Genomic DNA, 23,668 nt, shown 5'->3' with positions numbered 1-23,668 from the left:
ACCAGCAGCATTTCAGACTTAAAACTGGTAAGTAATATGTGATTATTCTCTCCCTGTTCAGTTAATTAAGATTCAGTCCTAATCCCAGTGAAGTCAATGAAACATCTTTGACTTGTAAATAGTTTTGTCCAAGGGCCTCATGGGCAGCGATGATACATTTTTACAGGTGTGTAAATGTATAAAAATGTATAAATGTCTTCTGGCTTGTGCACACCTGGAAAAGCAACTCGATACAACTTGTTCCTAGTGAAGAACGCCACTGACATCTGAAAAAGAAAACTCAGTGACAAGTTTCTAGGAGACCATAAGCAGCCACATAAAGGAAGTAAAGAAAAGAAATAACCACATGGATAAAACCAGCCCTTTTGAAATAGTTACAGAATAGCATTGAAATTGCTGTATTTCTTTGGAAATTATAAAAATGTGTGCAAATGCATAAAATCTGATTTACTTATCTTCTGTCAAGAAACCTATGCAAACTAGGTTGATCTGCAAGAAAAAAAAAGTCTTTAGTGGAATATACCTCTTCAAATTCAGTCATTCCACCCTACCAGTGACAGCCCATTACAAGCTTTTAAATGCTTCCTCAGCCAAACAACACAAATCAAACACTCTTCTATGTCATTTTTATTGGTACCAAAACAATAGACACTACCCATGTTAAATATTATCCAGTATCTTAAGGGATAAGTGGAGGAACATTTTGGAGAGAATCACTGTTTCAGTAGCTGGATTTAAACTTAAATATGCTGCTAGGAGTTTGTTTCAGTAACTCCCAGACATGTAGATTCCTTTTTAGTAAGCATTGTAGACCTATTCTGAAACTGGAAGCATTCATTCGAGCGTTTATTTTGACCAATTAACAATTAAAATAAAACTCTGTGTTGCTCAGTATTATAACTGTTTTTCAAATCTCAGTAGTATGGCTTCCCTTAAGGTAGGCTGAATGGCTGTGCTGAATTGTGCCAACTATGCAACTAATAAAATTACAACAGTGGGTTACAAGAAGTTCTTCAGAGGCCATAAACTAAACATAAATCTTGTTTGGAAAAAAAAAAAGAAAGGAAAAATGTCTTTGCCAAGTATGTTAATATTAAAAAAGAAAGTGGTGAATAAATTGATATTTATGCTAAGATCTGCCAGAGGCATAGTTTGGAAAGCCAGACATTTATGAATGAGAACTAGAAAACACTCATACAAAAAAGCATGAGTATGTGGAGAGATCTATTGCATCATGCATAATCACACAGGAAATATTTTACTTTTGGGTACTGTGCTTCAATCATTTCTATTAAAGAAAATTAAACTTCGTTGACATATGCAAAATATTATCACAAATACATTTGGGTTACAATGATACACAGGCACACAGACAAAAAGAACAGGAATGGATGAGAAGTGGGGAATGTCAGTTTTCATGCTGGAATCAGATTACTGCCAAGCAAGTGAAGATCTTCTCCATGGACTTTTTTTATTCCTTTTTAAGAGCACAGTATCAGAGGGGTATTATGGAAATTCTTGAACCTACAAGCTAGGACATGTGGCCACCATGCTGAAACCATATTCAAGTAGTTTCTAATTTGCAGTACTTTGTAGTCCCCCTGGTACAAGGGGGACAAGTGGGAATATGCAGTAGCCCTACACTTCCTACATAGAAAGACCTTATTCTTAGCAATTCTTCCTTTCCATTTCTTTCTGAAAGACCAGCAACCTTAGTCTTTCACACCAGCCAATAAACAGAGAGAATATGTTTTGTACTGTACTGCACAGGTCCTGTTGCAATTAGTGAAATATAGATGCAAAATCTTCCAGGTGTATTTCCTGAGGCACAATCTGTCCAGAAGGAGGAATGCATCTCTACACCCCTAACTGGTATAAAGATCTACTTTAGAAATATGATTTACTTCACAGCATGATTTTATCAACTCAACCTGATAAAGGCTATTCCCCATTTTTATGATGAGACAACAGGACTGGTGAAGGACTGGCCACTTAAATGAGGTCTAAATTTACAAACACCAGGAACAGGTTTAATGGAGTGAATAATGGGGCTTTAGTCACCTGCTGTGAAGCTGGCAACTCATTCTTACCCTGCCATTAACAGTCAAGATTGGATATGTGGCACATATCCCTTCTTTTTATGAAGCTACACAACTACAAGGTCACCTTTATCAGATGACCAGAGACAGCGGTATGACCCACTCAGTTTGAGGACTCAACAAACCTTGAGAAAAGTGCCTTCACATTTTGGATGCTAACATGTCTGAGTGCAAAACTCATGCTATCTCAGGCCTTTCTATTAGTTCACAGAAGTTGGGGAGTTCACAGAAATCTGTCATGGTTGCACTGCTAATCAAAGGAAAGAGAACAAGTAGACTTTTGAAAATATAGGAGAAAGCACCTAGAATTTCAAAATTAATTAATGCTAATGGAAAAGTATCTTCTGCCACCTTCTGAATTTAGTCAAGACTACTAATGCTAGCAAGAAATCAAAGCAAGGAATGAAAGCAAGTATGACAGATATGAAGAGTGTAGTTGAAGAGAGCATCATTTGTTTTGTTAGCTATATACCAAAGGAAGATACTACTGGCCAGGAATGCAGCCAGAGAATCAAGAAGCTGGAATGGGATTTAAAGGGCCATTCAGCTTGTGGATCATTCTGATGATCCTTCTACGGGTCAACTTAGCCAAGTGCAAAATATACCTACCACAGCTGTGCAGCGTTACTTCAATCCTGCTCAAGAGATCTGTCTATGAAAGTTTACCTAAACCTTAATACTGAAAGATAATGGGATAGTAAAGATCTGAGACAACAGAGACAAGATTCACCACGTGCTCATAGTAATAGCAAAAGATATACAACTATATTAACTTTCCCAGTGATTTAACATGAATTTAAAAAAAGACTGACTCAAAATTTTTAACTTGGACAAGAGCTGGAACCTGGTGAGAGATTTTGGCTAAGAGACATCAGGTAACACATACTTCAAATGTGATGCAATTTTCTGTTGTTTTTCTTTCTTTTCTTGTAAGACCACCAATAGTTACAGAACAGCCATTCTTGTAATGAATATTGCATATGACTGTTTTCTTACAAATGAAAGGAAGAATAAAACTTGCTGTTCCTTGATGGGGCAAAAATCTTTCCACTATGACCTCATGCTTTCTTTACCAGAGTGATTATATTACACTACCAGATCATCATGCAATTCCAATTAAAGAGATGAACTGTTTTCTTCATCAGATGAATTTTAGAAGCAGAAGATCAGCAGCATTGCAAGGCCTATTTCAACTGTGGAATGACTTAAATATTCTGAAGACAGCCTTACTTTGAAAATGGATTCTTCTGCTATCCTTACTCTAAACCCCCTCTCCATTCCAAGATGTAGATTTTAGCAATTTTTGCTTTATCTTTCCAAATTACAAGGAACTAACAATCTAAATCCTAAACCAAAGAACTGTCATGAGCTCAATTTTTCCATTGCCTAAAGATTGTGCTAAATCATCTATCTAGCTAAAGAGGCAAAGATGACTTTGAAACATTCTAGGCCCCCTAACACTTTACAAAACGCAATAAAATAAAGGATGCCAAGCAAAATGAGAGTTTTAAAAACCAGATGCAGTAATATAAATAACTGAATGGTAGTAGACTTCAATCTTAGGGCAGAAAGAAAGTTAAAAAATTTAAAAGACAGCCTCTTCTACTACATAGTCCTTTTATTGTTCATAAAAAGTGATAAAAGCAAGGAGATAAAAGGAGATAAGAACAAAATTTTCAACTTCCAAAGACAGCCTCTGTCAAAAGGAGAACAAGACACTTAAGGTTCTTTACGTTAATTGCTTAAAGAAAAAAATCTATATACCTATACAAGGAAAAAGAGATCTAGGAAGATCACTTTAACAGCTGCTAAGTTAGCTAACTGCAGTTCTAAACATGGCATTAAACATTAAAATAATTATCTTTCTGTAGTCTTCAGAAAACTAGTCTTTCTGATCAAACACCTGAAAGGACATTAAATTAGCATGATCTGAAAGGATGCCTGAAGCCTCCAAGTTGACATATTTGGGGGCCATTGGCACCTTTACTTTACCAAGCTCATTTCATTAAAAGCAAACATTTGATTTCTTCAAGTAATGCATTAGTTTGGGATAGGTCCAAAATAAATGAAGCAGAGTTCCTTTGGGGAGCAATTCCTTCAGCAGAAGTCAGACAGTGTGATTTATTGCATTGCAGAAGAATCTTCCAAGAGAAGATTTGAAAGACTGATAGCTGGGTCCATTGAAAACCAGACCTGATGACACTCCAGGAAATACATACTGCCCAACATCAAGGAAGATGAAGACTGGCTAGGTCTTTCCCTCCTCTAATTTCTGTGAGCTGGCCAAGCATATGTGATTGAACTGGAACAGAATTTAATACATTTCCATTTATAGTAGAAAGGGTTTTGAAAACAAAACAGACGCCAGACTATTCACAAGGTATTTATAAGAAAATCGTAGGTGCATATCTTCCTTAGGAAAAGTAACCTTGATAATTTTAAAATACAATTTCATCCCCATATTTGATCCTTAAAACCTAATTATACATTCAGCATGAAAAAAAAACCAAACACCCCAGCAGAATAGAGCAAAAAGCTTAAATAAAATCAACAAAATAAAAGACCCTCTTCTCCCAAAGACACTATTCAGCCAACTGGCCAATTTGCCACTATGTTCATGAAACCTGCAATATAACTGAATGGCTAGCACCAGTGGCTCCATAGTAATTCATCCTATCATTTAATTCTAACATTCAAAGAGTTACTATGGAGCCACTGGTGCTAGCCATTCAGATACATTGCATGGTTCATAAAGATGCCATATCTTAATGATCAGACTTTGTTCTGTAAAATTCTACGATGGACGGATAACAATGTAGCACAAAGAAAGAACTCACATTTCTCACTCATTTCCTTTCCCTACTTCCTACCAGTTTACTTGTTTGCAGCTCTTTGCCCCCTAGTTTGTCTTTCTCTATGTAAAAGTCTTCCAAAATCTGCAGACCATAGGAAGATTTTGCATGGTCAAATGACTGTGACACTAGACTGAAATCATGCTAAAGCACTATTCTAATTACTTTCTAAAGTTCTTGACCAGTTTGTCTTAATTGTCTTTATCCAAAAGCTATTTAATTGCACCAAACATTCTGAACTCTCTAGCAATGCTCTTCTGACATAAGACAATAACATGCAATACTTAATGAATATATTTCAGGATACAATACATTCCTTAAAAGATCTGGCAACGTCCTCCCTGTTGTAAATCAAACACAGTGACTTTTCTTTGCTTGGAATTTCTAAGAACTGAGAGTTGTGCTTATGAAGTAATAATTTTGTTTGGGAAATACTCTCTCTCCCTTGCTGTATTCAAATTTGAACATTATCTATAATCAGATACCCTTTCTTTTTCCTCCAGAAGCAACTACAGATTCAGCACAATTTTTTAAGCAACTTCTAGGCAACACCTTTTTGGTGTAGTGAGAACTGCTGAGGTCATCACTCTGTACTTGACAAGTTATGGAGATTCATATCTAGCTATTCACAAGCAAGAAGAACAAGGACAACTGATGTATACTTCAGTTAAAGCATGGAAATAAATGCTAATAAACAACAGAGTAAAGTGTGTGGATATTACTATTAATCTATTGCTTTCCCATCTTCAAATTTCAGACTGAATGACACTGAGGTCTGATGAAGTTGGAACAAAACACAGAGGTATAAAAGCATTCTGTACAGGAATGTCACTCACATGCATCTCTATTCTAATGGCTTAGCCTGAACTGTCCACAGAAAGCCCCACAGTTCTCGCAAACAGCCAAGTTCAACATATTTTGCAGAGCCTGTACACAAAAGGTTTAACCAGTTAAATAAACTTTGTTTAGATGTATATCACAGTCACTTGGATCCAGAAAGGGACTGACATAATTAAAATGGAATTGAAAATACAGCATCCAGGTCCAAAGCTTATATCTTGAAGTCCTTAGGTCACGCCTACCTAATCCCCTATAGGAAGGGAGAGGTGATGGAAAAGGATGCAGGAGGCTGACCTTGGTTGGGTAGGAGAATGGTACAGGGATCAGGATAGCACAGCTGAGTAGGTGTATTGGGTTTGCATGGCAAGGTTTGGGTAGCAGGGGGCCTACCGGGGTGGCTTCTGTGAGAAGCTGCTGGAAGCTTCCCCTATGTCCGACAGCCAATGCCAGCCAGCTCCAAGATGGAGCCACCACTGGCCAAGGCTGAGCCCATCAGCAACGGTGGTAGCAACTCTGGGATAACAGATTGTCGTAGTTTACCCCCAGCCAGCAACTAAGCACCACGCAGCCGCTCACTCACTCCCCCCCACCCAGTGGGATGGGGGAGAAAATCGGAGAAAAAGAAGCAAAACCCACAGGTTGTGATAAGAACAGTTTAATAGAACAGAAGACACTAATAATGATAATGATAACACTAATAAAATGACAACAGTCGTAATAAAAGGATTGGAATGTACAAATGATGTGCAGTGCAATTGCTCACCACCCACCAACCGACACCCAGCCAGTCCCCGAGTGGCGATTCCCCGCCCCCACGCCCCGGTTCCTATACTAGATGTGACGTCCCATGGTATGGAATACCCCGTTGGCCAGTTTGGGTCAGGTGCCCTGGCTGTGTCCCCTCCCAACTACTTCTGCCCCTCCAGCCTGCTTGCTGACTGGGCATGACAACCTAAAATCCTTGACTTAGTCTAAACAACACTTAGCAACAACTGAAAACATCAGTGTGTAATCAACATTCTTCTCATACTGAACCCAAAACATAGCACTATACTAGCTACTAGAAAGAAAATTAACTCTATCCCAGCCAAAACCAGGACACAGACCTTGCCCCCAACAAACATCAACAATTCTACCAGCTGAACTGGAAAGATGGCATTGGGTGGAAATGAGTACAGAAAAGGAAAGGATTCATTTAAGCCAGCAGTGCTATTGAAAGAAATGCCCAAAAAACTACAATGTTGGGTATTTGATTGTTTGCTCCTTTGCAGAAGGAAACTGTCTAGAGCAAAGAAGATTACACTCAGTTAAACAAAGTACTTTTGCCTTTAAACCTACATCATCTTAGCCAAATCTTTCTCTTTAGATGTTTCTTTAGTGGTCTAAACATCATCCAACTTTTCAGAATAACTCCATTCCCAGGCTGTGAACTTGCCAGGAGACTACAAAAGTGTGTGATATCAGAAGAAATACTATTCAGCTTCCTAGGTGTAACTCCACAAAGATAATTTACTACTTCACTGACAAAAGTCAACCACTTCCTTTGGGTTTTGTAGTCAGTGCTGGAAACACACACGAATAGGCTCTGCAATCACATAACTTGTCTCTTTCCTCTAAGCCAAGTAGCAGTTTCTTATGCTGGTCTGCAATAATTCAAAGGCTCAGAGATGTAAAGCCAGAAGGGACTATTAGATCACCTTGACTAACTCTTGTATACTTTCAGACTTCAAAACTTCTTACAGTCACACTGTAACTGAGCCTACTAAAGTATAAATGATATTTCCCCAAACTTGTAGAAAGGTATCTATCCTTGACTTGAAGATATCTAGAGATACACCATTTGGGTAACTTGTTTCATTCCTAAAAATTTTAGTAGATCTTTTCCTAACTGAAGTTATCTTACTTTCTTTTCTCCCCACCCTCCATTTGTCTGCAGCCAGCATTTTCTTTTTGTGAAGGTTCTTTGCATATGCTGAGCAAAATTTCAAGCTTTTGTCATTGTGGACAAGTCAAACACATTAAGTTTCCCAGTTCTCAAAGACACAACAACTATGTAGCTTTTATTTGAATCATTTCCATTTTTACAATATTTGTTTTAGTGACTAAACACCAAGACCATATATGATGCTCCAGTATATGTTTCAACCAGCAGCATACAGACAAGAAATATCACATCTGTATTCTTATTCCTTTGTTTACAAACCAAGACATGCACTGCATTTTTTTTTTTGCCAGTTTTGCTTTGTACATTTGCTTTGCTCATGTACAAACTGTTTCCCTACTTTAATAATCAGAATCTTTTGAGGCTACTGTCCAAATATCCAGCTTCTGCCGGCTTAAGCCAAAGATGACACTGAAAGACACAATCCTGCCTAGCCTTTAGCCCAGCATTCTCTCTTCCCTCTTTCTATTACAAGAGTTTGTGTGAAAACATGGGAGATCAAACCTGGAAATCAATCAAGCTAAACAGTAATCTTTTCATGTTGGCTTTCAGTTTGATTATTATTTCAGTATGGTAAATCACGTACCCCCAAAACTGCTTTCACTGATATAGCAGCAGATGAAGCCCACAAATGGGGACAGGTGCTTTTGTTAACACAAGCAAGCAGTCTGTATTGCAGTGTATATTTCCTAGTTCTTTATGTTTGCCCTGCATCTTTTTCTTGTATGTGCGTAACATTGCCTTTAGTTGCGTTATCATCGTTTACTGCTCTGCAATATCATGACTCTGACAAATTTTAACAGCATCCATTTCACACTCATTTCTATATTGCTAACACAATTCCTAAGAAACTCTACTAAAAAGTTAATTCAGCAATAGCTCCCTATTTAGAGTAATTTCTGAAATAAGGCAGCCAGATTTGAATCTGCTTGTCAGGTAATTTATCTTTACCAAACAATGCCTTTTTTTTCATTCAAATATCTTATGTTGACACATCAGAAGCTTTACGAAGGTCTAAGTCTATAAATTCTATCTATCTGATATCACTATCAAACTTGTAATCTCAAAACACACAATCAGGCATTCTGAAGTAATTGTTTTTCATATAGACTGGCTGTAATTGTATTTTTATCTTTTAATACCTTATTTAATTTTGCAATCAACAGTTTAAAAAAATCAGCATTGCTATCTTTTATAACTTCTTCCAGTACTTAAGTAAGACTTGTTTTGTTTATTTCCTTAAGATGAATTATCTATGTGATTTGATAGGCTGCATGTCAAAAGATAACAAAGTAGCCTGCTTTAACAACCTGCTTTTTTATCATTTAGCAGACAATTCTATAATTCTGGGCAATTCAGCCAATCATTTATTCTATTGCATATTCATCACATTGGTAGCATGGCTGATGTGATTATTTCAGATTACTATTACACAACATGTTAAAGAGATCCATTGACTTCACTGGGAATATTCATACAAAGTTACACATATAAACTCATGGATAGCAATGAGGAAATTGTGTCTTAGCTCAGAAAGCAAAATAATTCAGTCACCACTTAGAGCAATAAATAGAAGCAAACGGCAATGGCAGTTCTCCAATTTTAATTTTTTAGCTCTTTTCAAATTTTTTCAAATTCATTTTAAAATGTTACATTACATTACAAATTAAGATCTTTGATTTTTCTTTTTTCTCTGCAGGTACTCCCACAAACTATATGTGTTATCACAGGGCAAAAAAATAGACCTTAGAAAAACACATTAAAAACTCACTAACCCCAAGAGCATTTTTGCAATGGCTGCTGAGTTTAATGATATTTGCTGACTCCAGTGGCAGTTGCATTAGGCTATAGATGATCTCCACTCAGGATGCTGGAGAACAGCGCCAATTGTTAGATTTTATGGTTGCCTTTCTTTATTCGGTACCCACAGACTGTTTTCAATAGATGTGCAGTATGTTACTGGGAATTGTATATGATGAACATATAACTTTATATGTGGACATAGTTTTTATAATTATGATGTGGCTTATTTTTCTTTTGATCTACAAATAAGTGCTCTCAACTGATGCTAGTGTTAAACAGCTTTGATATAGTATAACCATAATATTTGTCAGCAAGAGATCTAGCTAGTCATCCATTATGGAGGGAATGTAAACCCTGAGCTTTTTTATTCTACATACTTAAGAAGAAACATTGAATTACACTCCAATAAGTCACCAGTAGTTGTTGTTAATAACTGAGTGCAAGTATTCATTCTTCTTTACCTTGAATAGATTCTGAATCTACAGTCTGATCCCAACTAATTTCTGTGGACTACGAGCTTTGTTCACATGCATTACACCAAAGGATGGGAGCCATCATTGCCATCAGTGCTGGCCAGAGCAAGCAAATGTTTGCAGTCCTTCTAAGCCATGTTAACTCCTGCTTAGGAGTTGATGTGAGTTTGGAGGAGACAGCACTTCCAACTTAGAGCATTTTAAGTACTTAGATATATTCCTCTTCAAGAAAGAGACCAAGGGATGACTTTAACAACTTTTTCCCACAAAAATCAGTTTATTAGATTGGATACTCTTCAGACTTATTTCAAAGTAGGAAAGCACTAGCCTATTCAAACCTTCCAGGTCTTCACACAGGAAATAACAGAAAAAGAATCAGAGTGCTAAGTCACATAGCAGCAAAGCCCAGGAAAGTTCTCAAGCAAAATGTCAAATTTCTTTGAAATTTAATAATGAGAAAAAAAATTAATTTTATTTTGCTATCTTTTATTTTCTTCCCATAAAATATCAACAGTATGCTTTCAGCCTGTTCTCTTTTGGAATATAGTGCCTGGAGATGCACGTAGCTGTGCACACAGACGGAAGGTCCTACAGGGTCCTCATGAAGAGATCAGGCTCCATACACTGTAATGTAGGGTAAAGGCCTCTGCCTATATGTAATTGACTCGACACATCTTGAAGTGTACCTCTGATGCAATGGATGTGGGAGTCCCTTTGAACTAAGTTCTGGGCCCTATGGAGCTTAGTCACTTGATGACAAAATTTTCAGTCAGATAGAATAAATAGTAACAACAAATAAAATTATCATGTATTTAGGAAAAGTTCTGCCTCAAAATTGGCTCAAAGCAGGCATCTGAGAACAATTCAGCAAGTTCTTAATGGTGATCTCTTGAGCAATCAGTAACAATAAGCAGTCAGATCACACAGAGTTGAGGGAGTACTAACTGTCCAGAGCCAAGTTCAATTAAGACTAGTTATGTTTTGCAAAAGCTTTCCACTTTACACTGTTTGATGCAAGTATTCAGAATGTGTACAACAATACATACAACTGCTGACCCTCAGGAGAGGTCTAATCTGAGGAACTGTCTTACCCTCAGTGAATTACTCAGTTTATGGCTGTAAGAACTGTCTACAGTGAAAAATAGCTTCTGTAAACATTTTTTATTTCTGGGAAAAATTCCAACTCTGTTTTGTCTCTGTTGATAGCTACCTGCCTGGAGTGCAGCTGGCTGAAATAATTTTGTGTGTACATGCATTTGTACACCGGACACAGCTCATTAGAATACATAACAATTCTAGCTGAAGAAGTTTACAGTTGCAGAATACTTACAGCTCCCATGTCTTTCAAATGTGGCATTTGATAGTACTAAGCATCAGTGAAATCATAAAAGTACACAGGAAGAACAAATAGGTACAACTAAACAAACTCATATTGCTATCGTTTTTTAAGGAATTACAGTTTAACTTCATGGACCATGCTGGTTATTCAAATACCAGTGTGATAAGCTCCTTCAAATGCTTGACAGAAATGATTGGATAGCAAAAATGAATGCACTCCTGCAATCTTCCTCCCTCATATCTAGAACAATGCATGCCATTTAGCTGTAAATGCTCCTTGGGTAACTTATACACAGTACAACCACTAAAGTGCAATAAATCTAGTAATACATGACTGATTACTCACCTCATCAACTTGAGGATCTTGAGCCTGAGCAGCATTGGGCACTGGGGAATCACAGTCTGGGCTATAATGCTCACAATAGTCATATGCAGCTCTGGGGTCAGCTATAATCAACAGCTGCTGGATGTCACCCTGCAGGAAAGCATATGCAGATTAAATAAAAAACCCAAAGATTGTCTACAGTTCATCAGAAGTACAGAGTTTTTATTCAGAAAACAAAACTAGGCACATAATACTTAGATATCATATTGACATTTGTAGTTACAAATAACATATCTACCTAATTTCTGCTGCTATTCTGGAAAACATCTTAACCATTGTTCACAAGGCAAAACAATGCAAATTAATATCGAATGGACTAGGTGCAAAATTCTGGCTTTAAATGCTGTCTGGTTTGGAAAGGAGAGGGTGGGAAGGTGTAACTCCTGCTCTGTTATTTTCATGCTGTTTGTTTACTTCTTCACCAGGAACCAGTCTAAATTCCTAAGATTTAATTCAGGGCACTTCCTATTAACAGCATGCAGCTCAGCATGCAAGTGATCAACAATATAATTCTGAGAGTTTGCATCACATCTGTACTCTCAAAGAACGGAGAAAATAAAATAAATAAAAAAGGCTGTACGAGAGACACAGTTATTGGAATAAAAAATAATTAAGTAAGCACTGTGTAAATACACACTATAGAATGTGTTGAAATAAAAATTTTAACAGCTAACAAATGTTATTTTCATCTCTATTTCCATATATCACACATAAAAACAACCCCACAGTAAAGAGACCCACTATTCCGGATAATAAAAATGGCTCTGCTGAGGTCCCCTACAGAGACCTTGTATGTTTATCATTTTCCACAGAAAGCTGTCTAGTATCCAGTGTATTTCTTAACATAGTGGTACCATTTAAACAGCATTAAGTAAATTCCTGCCAACATTTCCACTATAAATTTCCTCATTCAGGAGCTTCTTATGCTGTCATAAAAATAAGGTTGTTGAAAATTGGCACATGTTCCTGGTCAAACCCCATTAACTTCTCTCTCACTATTTCCGCAGAAGTTTGGTTTTGTTTTTACCAAAAATGAGGGCAAGGGACTAACTTTGTTAGTATACCTGTGCATATTTTGTCTTTAAAGAGAAAATATAACTGATGTAAATGTACAGCTGGGAAAATTCACAATTATCTCAGTATTTCCAAAATTGCTTTATATCACCCAGAACAGTAGCCTTTAAAAAATTCACAAAATTGGAGAGTATTTTAAAATAGTAAAGAATAATTTGTAACGCTCCTTCCTTTCAAAAAGAAAAATCACAGACAGAAGCAAAAGCCCCTCAAACTGAAAAAAAACCCCCAACTTTCTGCAATTTTCCTAGTTCTACAATTATTTTTTTTACTAACTTATTTAACATAAAATATTAAATACTTAGTTTCTTAGCACATAATGGCTATACATTACAAATCTGGTTTTTACAATAGTCTCAACTCATTTTACTTAATAGACTCATGTGTGTCTCAGATTAATTTAGAGTTGGAATATATATATTTTTTTTAAGCTTCCAGAAATACTACAAATGTAGAAGTTTGTTCCCCTGCCAGTGGTTCTGGACTGTCTCTTTTATTTTCTTTAGTTCACTAATGCTTCCTAGTTTGGACATCTTCCCACAAAACATGCTATATATACACAGAAATTCCCCCTTTGATTCCTTACATGACTCCCTCAAGAGTTTGAGTGCTTTGAGAGGTTTTGTACAGTCACTGTCAGTCTGGGCTATGCATCCCCCACGTCCAGCAAAGTGTTTCCAAAGTGCTCTGCCTTTCCTCTTTCACTATCCAAATTAAAACTAAGTGAAGCAGAGGAAAAAATTAGAGGGAATTAGCAACTGAAAGACAAAAGAGGTAAGTCTTTTGGAGCAACCATTGGAGATGGATCTGTCCTCACCCTGTTGAGCTCAGGCCATTGTCTTGCTATCTGCCCCTGAACATACATGGCTTTCTGAGATGCCCATACAGATCACCACGTATACAGCGCACCAGGTAGTGTGAGTAATGCCAAAACAGCTCCTGCAACTACTGCTGTTTAGTATGATATGCTAAGAGAACCCAGGTCAGGGAATATAGCCAGTATTCTGGAGCTTGCTTTGTGCTGATCTTGAATGCCATGGAATTTTGGCACTGGGTTTTGTTGGATTGTGTGTTTGCAAGAAGCACTCAGCATGCTGTTACCACTTGGTTTAGAAGTCCCTAAATTGGTTAAAGCTGTTCCTGATCCATTGACTGTACTTCCCAGCCTTGCCTGTCTGCCTGTCATGGGTCCACGTAGAAGGAGGCCCTCAGAAGTCTTGCACAGTATACATAAATCGCTACTGGCTATTCATGTGCAAGAAGTTTACTGAGGAACTGACTGATTTTACATTTGGCACCTCAAATGTTAATTTTCCTCTTTTTCCTTCAACTTCTGCTATAAAAGTTTTTCCAGTAAATTATTATTTTTCTCTTTTTTTTATTTTTTTGTTTTTATTTTTCTGTCTTTGCTAATTAAATGGCTTCTTGGGGTATTTGTATGTGATCTATTGGCAGTGCTGTTTCATTAGTCAGTGAACAGCTTTTATTTCAGATCAGATCAATCATCTCAGCACAAGAAATTCCACATACATTATTGCGGACTTCATTATTGTGACATAGTTATCATTCCAAGGCATTTGTTGGACAAATCTACACTCTTTCTCTTTGAGAATTTTTCACAGAATCACTTCAGCCTTCACAAACACTTTCTTTGATTTTAACTGCTTGACTTCATGAGACTGAAATAGAATTTTATGAAGTTCTTTGCGAATAAACTACAAATACTTAATCCGGCCATACTTCATGACCTGCAATCACAAATTAGGCACTTAATGATCTACCGGCACAAGTCCCAGGAACTTTAAATGAAAATATGGATAAATGGAGTCATGGGTTATTAACAATTCTAATTGGTCTAGTTGGTCTCAAAAACAACACTGAGGTATCTAAACATATATGCATAGGTGCATGATGTTATTCTTATATGAAAATTGCAGGAAATAAGGAAGTCAGGACAGAATGATGAAAGCAAGAGAGGGAGAGCAAAGATAGGGAAGGAGACAGGAGAACAGAGTAAAATTTACAAATACACCTCAGGATCCTTGAGGTACTCTGAAAAGTGCATAGAGGAAAAAAAAAGTACAAAAGGCAGCTGTCTATATAGATTAGTTCTATTTCCTTCTCTATGAAATTGCCATGACCACCTTTGTTGGGAAAGACTGCTCAGGCAATTTCACAAAGTAGACAGATGATATCCAGTGTGTTGTACAAGTCAAATGTTTGATGTCTCTGCTGAGCCCGTCTTCCACCATCATTTGATGTCAGAGATAAGTGGCCTGACAGTGGAAGGCAGAGAACTTGTGGTGAGGTATCAGACAGATACACGCAGCCACTTTTTCATCTTATTACTTGTAACAGTGTGCATGCTTAACTTGCCTTCAAAAGTGTTAAAGCCTATTTAGCCATTAAGAAGAAAAATCTGCTGCCTTATAACAATTTTTTATCCAGGATAACACTTAATACAATGTATTTTAAACAGTTTAACAGATATTTAACATTACTTGCATATTAGGGAATGTGAAAGCTGAGAGCTATGTCTCTGCCTTAGTTGCCCAGAGGTGAAGGGGAATATCCAGCAAGGTATTCAAGCATACCTAACATTAAGCATACAAGTATCGCTTGTAAGTAAAATGGATCAATTTGGAGTCTTAATATTTAGTTTGGATCATAAATACTTTATTGAAATAGTCACTAAGTTGTTGTCAAAGCCAACACATAACTCACAAAGTCAATGCATAGTTGAGTAATTCATCACAATATGGAATAAAAATAGTTAAAGTCTACCAAGGTTTTAATTCCTCTTTATTTTGGGAATGTGCCCATAATTAAAATCAGAGGGTTTTGAATCAGCCTCATGGTTATATGGAAAAAGCTGCCTGAGAATCATAAAATATCTTGCCCACCAGTTATGCCTAAGAATGAAAACATGGTACAGAAGGATTACTTCCGTAGCATTGTGCTAAAAGGTACTCCACCAAATAAACTACTCTTTGCAGAATCCTCCAAGACTATTGAAAGGAGTTAATTAGATCTGAAGAAACATTTCTTTGTGGCATGCCACAGCAAATGTGGAGAACCAGGATACAGAGGTGCAAGGACAATATGCTCAGATCAGTTGAATGCCTGCCTGTTGGAATAGCTGCACAGAAATTCACTCGAACGAACTGTTCTACGATGAGGAACAGCCCAGCTCAAAATGGAAGTGTGTGGTGAATTCAGTCATTGAAAATTCCTCTGTGAATCTCACAGACATTCCACAGTGACATTCTAGAATAGGAAAGTTTATGTGTATGTACGCTTCCAGGATTTGTTGAAACACACACCTCACAAGGTAGTAATGCACAAGGTGGGGTATCTGCACAGCAAATGTAGCCTTTCCATAAGAAAACAGTTTGCAACACTGAAAAAATAACGTTAGCGTTGATTAACAAAAACAGGAAATGGAGACCCAATTTGCAGGAAAGCAGTAGACTACCAAGTTCTCTTTCCAATTTTACTGACTTTCTTTTGATGTAATTATTGCTTTAGTTAGCCTCATGATAGTAATCACTATATTTGATTCCAACTTTTTAAAGCCTTTCTTAGATTCCACAGCAGAAATTGGAATAAGGAAAATCTCCATTTAGATATGGTGTCAGATTTTCTCAATCATGTAAATCTTTGAGGGCCTGAGAAGTAAGGAATGAACTATTTTATCATTATAAGCAATAAATGTTAATGGCTGCTCATTATCTTAATTGTGACTGCATAAAAAGTCTTAGCTATTATCTCTCTTCTTGAAACATTCTCAACTATGTAATCTTCTAATGCTTTCTAAATATGGCGTATTAGAGAAGTACAACCATAAAGTAGTCCATTTATAGTCTATTTGTCAGCTGAAAGTTTCTATCATTGATAAAAGATATCTCTACTATTACCTGCCAGCATTGCTAAAAAGGCAAAAGTATGAATACTTACAAGGCTGTAAGGGCACTATATGAAGGACCATTGCTGAAATTACTGGTTTTTCCAGTATTTAAAATTTTATGGTCTAGTTCACTAGTTCTATAAGAACCTCAAACAGTTCAGTTGTAGAGACAGATTTTTGGGACATCTCTTTCACAAGAATCTTAATAAAACAATAACTCTGCCAGGTGAAAGTGACATTTGTCCAGGGAATAGCTGGTAAGCATTACTGAGAAGTGCTGCAGGACCCCTCCACAGGAGCAAACTTCAAAAATTATTCAAAACATTAAAAAAAAAAATTCTAAGAAAAAGTGATCTTGGTAGTTACACAACTAGGGTGTTATGTAAGAATGTGACTGGACCAGAGCTCAGAACTCAAGTTGTAGTTTATTATCGTAAAATAATGAGATTTTCTAGAATGATTTCATTAGGAGAAAGTTTATTGCTCTTTTTCCAGCTTGACCAAAAAAAAAAAGATAAATAATGCAGCAACTAATTAAATATCTAATTTATATATTAGAGGTTCAGAAAGACTTTCCACAACTAGAGTGGGAGGGTTAGTATTAGCAAAATGCCATCCTTCTGATTTGTATTCTGGATAAAATGAGTCTGTCTTATGTGCTTATAAGGATAACTAGATTTTAAAGATGACTACCTAGATGGTGATAAAATCCTAACAAAACCAGTGCTAGGCACTATATCAACTCAGAATAACATCATCAATATCTTTAATTTTCATACGATGGCTAAAGCTTTAAGAATTACAGAGTGGACTCTTCAGTAAATCAGCAGAAACCTTAACCTGTGTGTATGTACCAATTTTCTCCAATTAGTTATGTGACAGTACAACTATAGACTCCAAAGAACAAAAGTCTAGACAGCCTGGATATTATTACTATAGAATTTAGAAAAACCTGCTGCAGAATTCATTTAATCTTCCTGCAAAGACTTGAGGGATAGAAGAATTCCAGGAGCCTTTAATATAATATTCCATAACCTAGGCCCATTCCATAATATAGCTAGAGAAAGATATTCAGAGCCCGCCAGACTGAAACACTGTAAAAGCAATAAATTGTGAAAGCAGAATTCTGTACAGGTCAAAGTTTCCATAGAAATCAATGTCATCTTGATTCTTTGAATCTCCATGGTTATAGGCATATACATTCAGCTTGGTTAAGAAATAGGTTGATATACCAATCATCATTTTTAACTTTCAAAACATAACTGTTCACAGACCAAAGTCTACTGCAATTCTTGGCTGAGAGATTAGATTTTATTACAATGCCTGTATATACAGCACATGTACATAACACACACACTTACACACGTGGGACTAAGGACATTCTATTTTCTTGATAAAAGACCTGCAAATCTGTTACATTGTCATTTATCTTTGAAACCTCATTTAGAGCTGTTGTTTAAGACTTAAACATATTATACACAATGTTAAATGAGGTGATAATAAATCCTATCTGTAAAATTTGCTGGAGCTGATGTAACAGGCAGCAGTTTTTGAGCCCAGGTTGTTAATTTTAAATGTAATTACAAACAGTTCAGTTAAATGACCGTTCCTTTGTTTCTTGGGAATATTCCTTGAAAATGAACTTGAACTGCAATGAATTACCAGAGCTTTGCTCCCCCCCCCACCCCGCCGCTTTCAGAAATAAGGAAGGAAAACAAGGTAAACATAATTATTTACTTTTGCTCATCAAGCTTAAGTTTGGAAATACTATAAAAAATAAAAAACACCAAATCATCATTCTTTCAGATCAAAAAAGAAAAAAAAAGCAAAACAAACCAAGCCAAATAGAAAGCTTTTGTAAAAAATGCTAGGTTTTTATTAGTTGCCTCTGAAATGGAAAAATTATTTACTTTGCTTTTATTTTTTGTGTTGATTTTTTTCCTCCCAATGCTGGAAGTTGGCCTCTTCTCTGGTGTTGATAGCTAGAAGGTTGCTTCTAAATATTTTTGCCTGGAACCTATTGCATTTTCTGGTTTCTGTCCCATTTATGTTAAACATTACTTTTCAGTCTGACTGACACTAAACATTTAGTGGGTCCCTAACAATTACTAAAGGTGATGTATAATGGGAATCATTTTGGCTGTCTACATTAGCTCTAGTGCAGCTCAACCAGGTAGTATGAAAGAAAGGATACTGAGGACACATCATGCATCCTACGCGTCTTTGAGGGAGTTTTACTTTGGGCTAGCTTCCCTGTTTGACTTCAGCTGTACAGCAATTTTGGTCACTCAGTAAAAGCTCTACCCATTCTGCTACTGCTACCTTCTTCAGGGATTATGCGCACAGATGAATGGCCTTTCTGCACTTGCACACCTGGACCTCCCATGCTCACAGGTGTGTGAGGGATGGTTACTCACCTGAAGGGATCTGTAGGTTAAATCCTATTGCTGTCAAGGTACTATCACTCTATCTTTAACTGCTCACTCTGGCTATTTAAAGAAATCCTATGTTGTACATAAGTGAATGACTGCTTTTTTCATGAGAAAGGGTTAATGCCTAGTATCAAAATATAAACCTGTTATTAACAAGGATTACTGCAAGGCCTTAATCTCATAAACTGTGTGCAGTTAAAGCTTTCATTGGCTTTAAATGAGAGTCTTATAGACATCAGGTTTTGTCTTGTTATACTCATTTACAGCACAGTGCCTAAAAAATCATTGTATTGGTCTGATGTGGAGAGTTTGAAGGAAAAAATTCTCTATGGGGAAATATCTGCATAAAGACTCTGTTAGTTATTAACTCATTATAAAACACTTATTATAAAAAACTGTTGTATTGTTCACACCAACAGTACTAAATGAGGAGTGACAAATCCTTAAAGCTGGCAAAGAATGAAAAGATCCCTGCTATTTATCAAACATTTAAGCTACAAACATATTTCGATGGATACAATTCAAAATTATTTTACTAGGTGCCATTTACCGGCATCTGACTAATTTCTTCTTCTTCTTTTTTTAATTTTTGTGTGCTATTGTAGGAATTCTATACAGCAAGCACTTACAAACCAGCCCTTCTTGCATTACATATTTGAAAACACATAAGAGATTAATTTCAACCGACACATGTAAAAGTTTGAGGTATACTGTCAGTCTTTCATAAACAAGCATTTACAAATTAGTCCCACTGATATGAATAGATCCACTTCAGTGAGCAAGTGCTTAGCAGTGTAAATGAAGGTCTCATAATTTGTCAGTAACAATACAGTTTCTAGACAGCACAATTTTATTATTTTAAGACACATTCACAGTTTATAATTTGCTTCTTAAACATTTTATGCACCTGATGCTTAAATGCTTGCTTGTATTCAATATTTTGTTTGTGACATCATATTGATTTCCATATTAATTAAGCAGTATGTCATAAAATCTCAGATTAGCACTTACATTCAGGAGTGAGCAGCAGGCAACTCCAAATTAGAATTTCCTCATATAAAACACACAACCCCCGCCCAAGATTTGGAAAATACTTAAGATAAATTTTTTCTTGCTTTTAAAGCTTAAACAGAAGATCTTTCTGAGAGCACTACTGAAAAATGCCTCTTAGTTTTAGCACTAGTAGGTAAACTTACCAAGGAATATTGTGTTTGTTGAATACACAAGAATAGCAAATTAGGTAGTAATTTTTCATACTCTTAGACACTAATCAGCCCTTTCCTTCTTTCAGTGGTGATCTACCTGATCTGATACTGGACACCCAGTATGCTTACTTACTCAGAAATTATTGATCATCAGAACAGGAAAGTTACATCAAAGCAGTCATGTCAAACTGATTAAAATGTATGCATTTAAAATTTCCTGGTGTACTATAATGTATTATTGTGTTAGCAATACTCAGACTGCCAGAATCAGAACAAAGGTGAGAGAATTGCATAGAAAACAGAAGTTAATATTAGGAACAGAAAAAAGAAAAGGAAATTGCCAAGAATTTAATTTCATTAAATTTTGTTGTATTACAAATTTAAAATAACACCATTAGAAACAAAGAAGAATATTTGATCCACTGTGGTGGATTTGATCCACAGTGTGATTTGATTAATAGATAAATATGATAAATAGATAAAATAAGTGTGAAATATTCCTCATAGGTGCAATGTATGTTCTGATGATTCTAAATGAATGGTCCATGCAAATATGTTAGAGCAATATGACTGAAGACATAATTCTTTTTTCCAAAGATACAATCGAGTTGTGAGGAGATCAGGATAATATTGGGTAATAATATCTATTTCTGACTTAGAAATCACAGAGGTTTACATGTACTCTTTAAGGGAACAGGAACATATGAGGTATCTAATTGCTTACAGCACTGATTCTGACAGTACTGAATTCTGTTTTCAGTGGGAGTGAATCACCTTAATGATGCAACTGGGTTTTTTGCAGTTGTGTTATGCTGTATAAGTGGGTTCAAGACCAGAAGAAACCCTGGCATCTTCAGCTAGCAGGTCACCAAAGCCTAAGTTTTCATTATTTTTATCTACAGGTTCATTATTTCCACGTTTTGTATTTCCATTCCGTTTGAGGAGACTGAAGAGTGCTTCACAGTTCCTGTGATCAAATCATTGGCTTATTATCACTAAACCCATGATTATTACGCAAGATAAAACAGCCTTTGTGATGCATGGATACAATATTAATCCTTATGACACTCTGTGCCGTGAAATCCAACAGGTCACTATACACTCAGGTATTTCTTTTTATGTGTTCCCTAAACATAAGCTAATAAAGGCATCAAATGTCATATGGAAAGTCTGTTTTACACAGTTTTAAGTCTTAAATGCTTAAATCTAATGTCATGGAATTCATTTCTGGAATTTTCTGCACATAGAATAAGACACATTGTGCTATGTGTTTCTTCAGTGCCTGTTGTGATCTCAAGATACAGCAGGGTTCACAACACAGAAATACTACCATGGAGAGCCATGGAACCACCAAACATCACTCTGTGCTACCATGAACGAGATAAACAGAACATTTAAGACACAACCAGGAGACTCTCAAGCAGGAGACAAATTTCAGGGAAAAGCCCCAAACTTTAGAAATTGTATCAGCAGTAGCTAAAGGATGGATATAGTCTTGTTAATGAAACAAAATGAATGCTGCTTAGAGAGTAGAAAAACATGAAACAAACTCAAAAAGAACTAGATTATGTCTTGCTTGGCCAGACTTTGAAGGACACATATCATTAAAACTGTATATGGAACTTTGTTTAAACTTCGAGGGACTTTCTAATTGCCTATTTTCAACATGCATGTTTCTAGCTAAAGATTAAAATAATTGAACATAGTTATAAATGTACTCATGGTGGTTGTACAGTAAAAGACAAAGCAGAAACCTATCCCAAAAGAAAAGAAGGTAAGCTTCTAATTTAAGTAAGACACTTCAGACTAACTCTAAAACCCCAGCAATTACAAAAACAGCCTTACAAGAATGTAACTGATTTCTCTGAATAAAGCAAGAGAAAAGGGGTGCAATCAGTTAAGTAAGGAAACCTAATCAGTGAAGGAATACAGAAATATACAGTGATGTTACAAATGGTAGAAACGTTGCTGTTCTCAGTGCTGAATGTTAAGATTCAGCCTGTAAACTGATTTTACAGACAGCTGCATGATTTTTTTGTGACTCCAAAGCCATGTTCCTTAGTGGGTCTTAGCGAATTGAAGCACCGAGTTGCCACATCAGTGTAGGAATTTCAGTGAAATATTTCAGAGGATCACTAGTTTCCTTTTTCATCCTTCAACACATGACAAAAACTCTCAAAGTATTTTTATTTAAGTCATTCTAGCAAATTCTGTTATTCTCATGTCTGCGTTGACTTCACATAAGTTTGACCTCAAGAAAAATGTAGGGTTATTTTGGGGTTTCTTCAATTAATCTGCTAATTCTGATTTTTAAGTACCAATTTCAATTTGCTAAGTATGACTTCATCCAACCTTACAGACTCTTCCAACAGTTCCTAACCAAAAAATAATTGCATCCTACCACATCCCTTCCCATCTCTTCTTCCTCTGGAGGGCTTGAAAGAGCTGAGGGAATTGTATATACAACTGCAAAAGGTATGGATGGAGGAAACTATCACTGAGGATGAACTGCTAGAGTAGGAATTATTTTGCCTTAAAATTGTTACTCTCTGTCATGACTCAAACTTTTGTTTTTCTTTCTGAGTGGCTAATAACCTTTGTGACAGACAAATGACATAGCAGGAAATTTTCAGAGCTACCATTTTATTTATGCTTTAGATAGCCTATGTTCCTTTTATATTCCCATGGGAATGGACTTAATCTCTCTTTAACAAATTTTTTTTGGAGGATTTAATATCTAAAGCTGTTTAAAATATAGAGGACAGATATAATATAACAGTCAACAACTTCAGAGATGAAAGGCCCCTAGCATGCTTCTCTTTTATTCAACATGTTACTTAATGCAAATGATTAAAACAAATGTCTCCCTTTATGCAGGTATCATCAACCACTGTACTTATTTTCAAACAGCTATGTACAATCATTTCAACACCTCTGAAATTTCAGACAGGTCTTTTTATTTAGCAACTGCACTGAGTAAAACAAACCAAACACCAATGTTTAGTTATTGTGCACTTCCCTCCTTGACAAATTTTGAAAAGGTTACAAACTTTGCAAGAACAAGCCAGGGCCTGTTGCCTTAGTTTCTATTAGAATCTAAAATCACTTCTAAAACACTAACAAAACATCAGTTTAAATACTTTTTTTTTTTTTTTCATTTTTTTTTTTACTTATGTATATTAACATTGCACCTAATTTGACAATTTATTGCCAAATACATATATTGTGGGACTTGGTTTCTGACCTAAAAAAGAAATACAAATGAAAATCAAAAGCCATTATCCCATGCGGAGACCAGAAATCCTCGTCCCACCCCAG

At 36.2% G+C, this 23,668-nt stretch overlaps 1 protein-coding gene across 6 annotated transcripts in view; it reads right to left on the bottom strand.

The window, feature by feature from the left end:
- COL11A1 (collagen type XI alpha 1 chain) overlaps positions 1–23,668 on the bottom strand; it is a 164,285-nt gene that overhangs the window by 115,071 nt on the left and 25,546 nt on the right. For all 6 annotated transcript variants that reach the window (XM_049807754.1, XM_049807759.1, XM_049807755.1 and 3 more), the window contains exon 5: positions 11,694–11,822. In XM_049807754.1, the coding sequence (XP_049663711.1) occupies positions 11,694–11,822 (129 nt within the window). The remainder of the gene's footprint in view (positions 1–11,693; positions 11,823–23,668) is intronic.

Source organism: Accipiter gentilis, chromosome 8 (genome assembly GCF_929443795.1).
Source record: "Accipiter gentilis chromosome 8, bAccGen1.1, whole genome shotgun sequence".
NCBI classification, from domain to species: domain Eukaryota; kingdom Metazoa; phylum Chordata; class Aves; order Accipitriformes; family Accipitridae; genus Astur; species Astur gentilis.
This window is presented reverse-complemented; position numbering and strand designations above follow the sequence as displayed.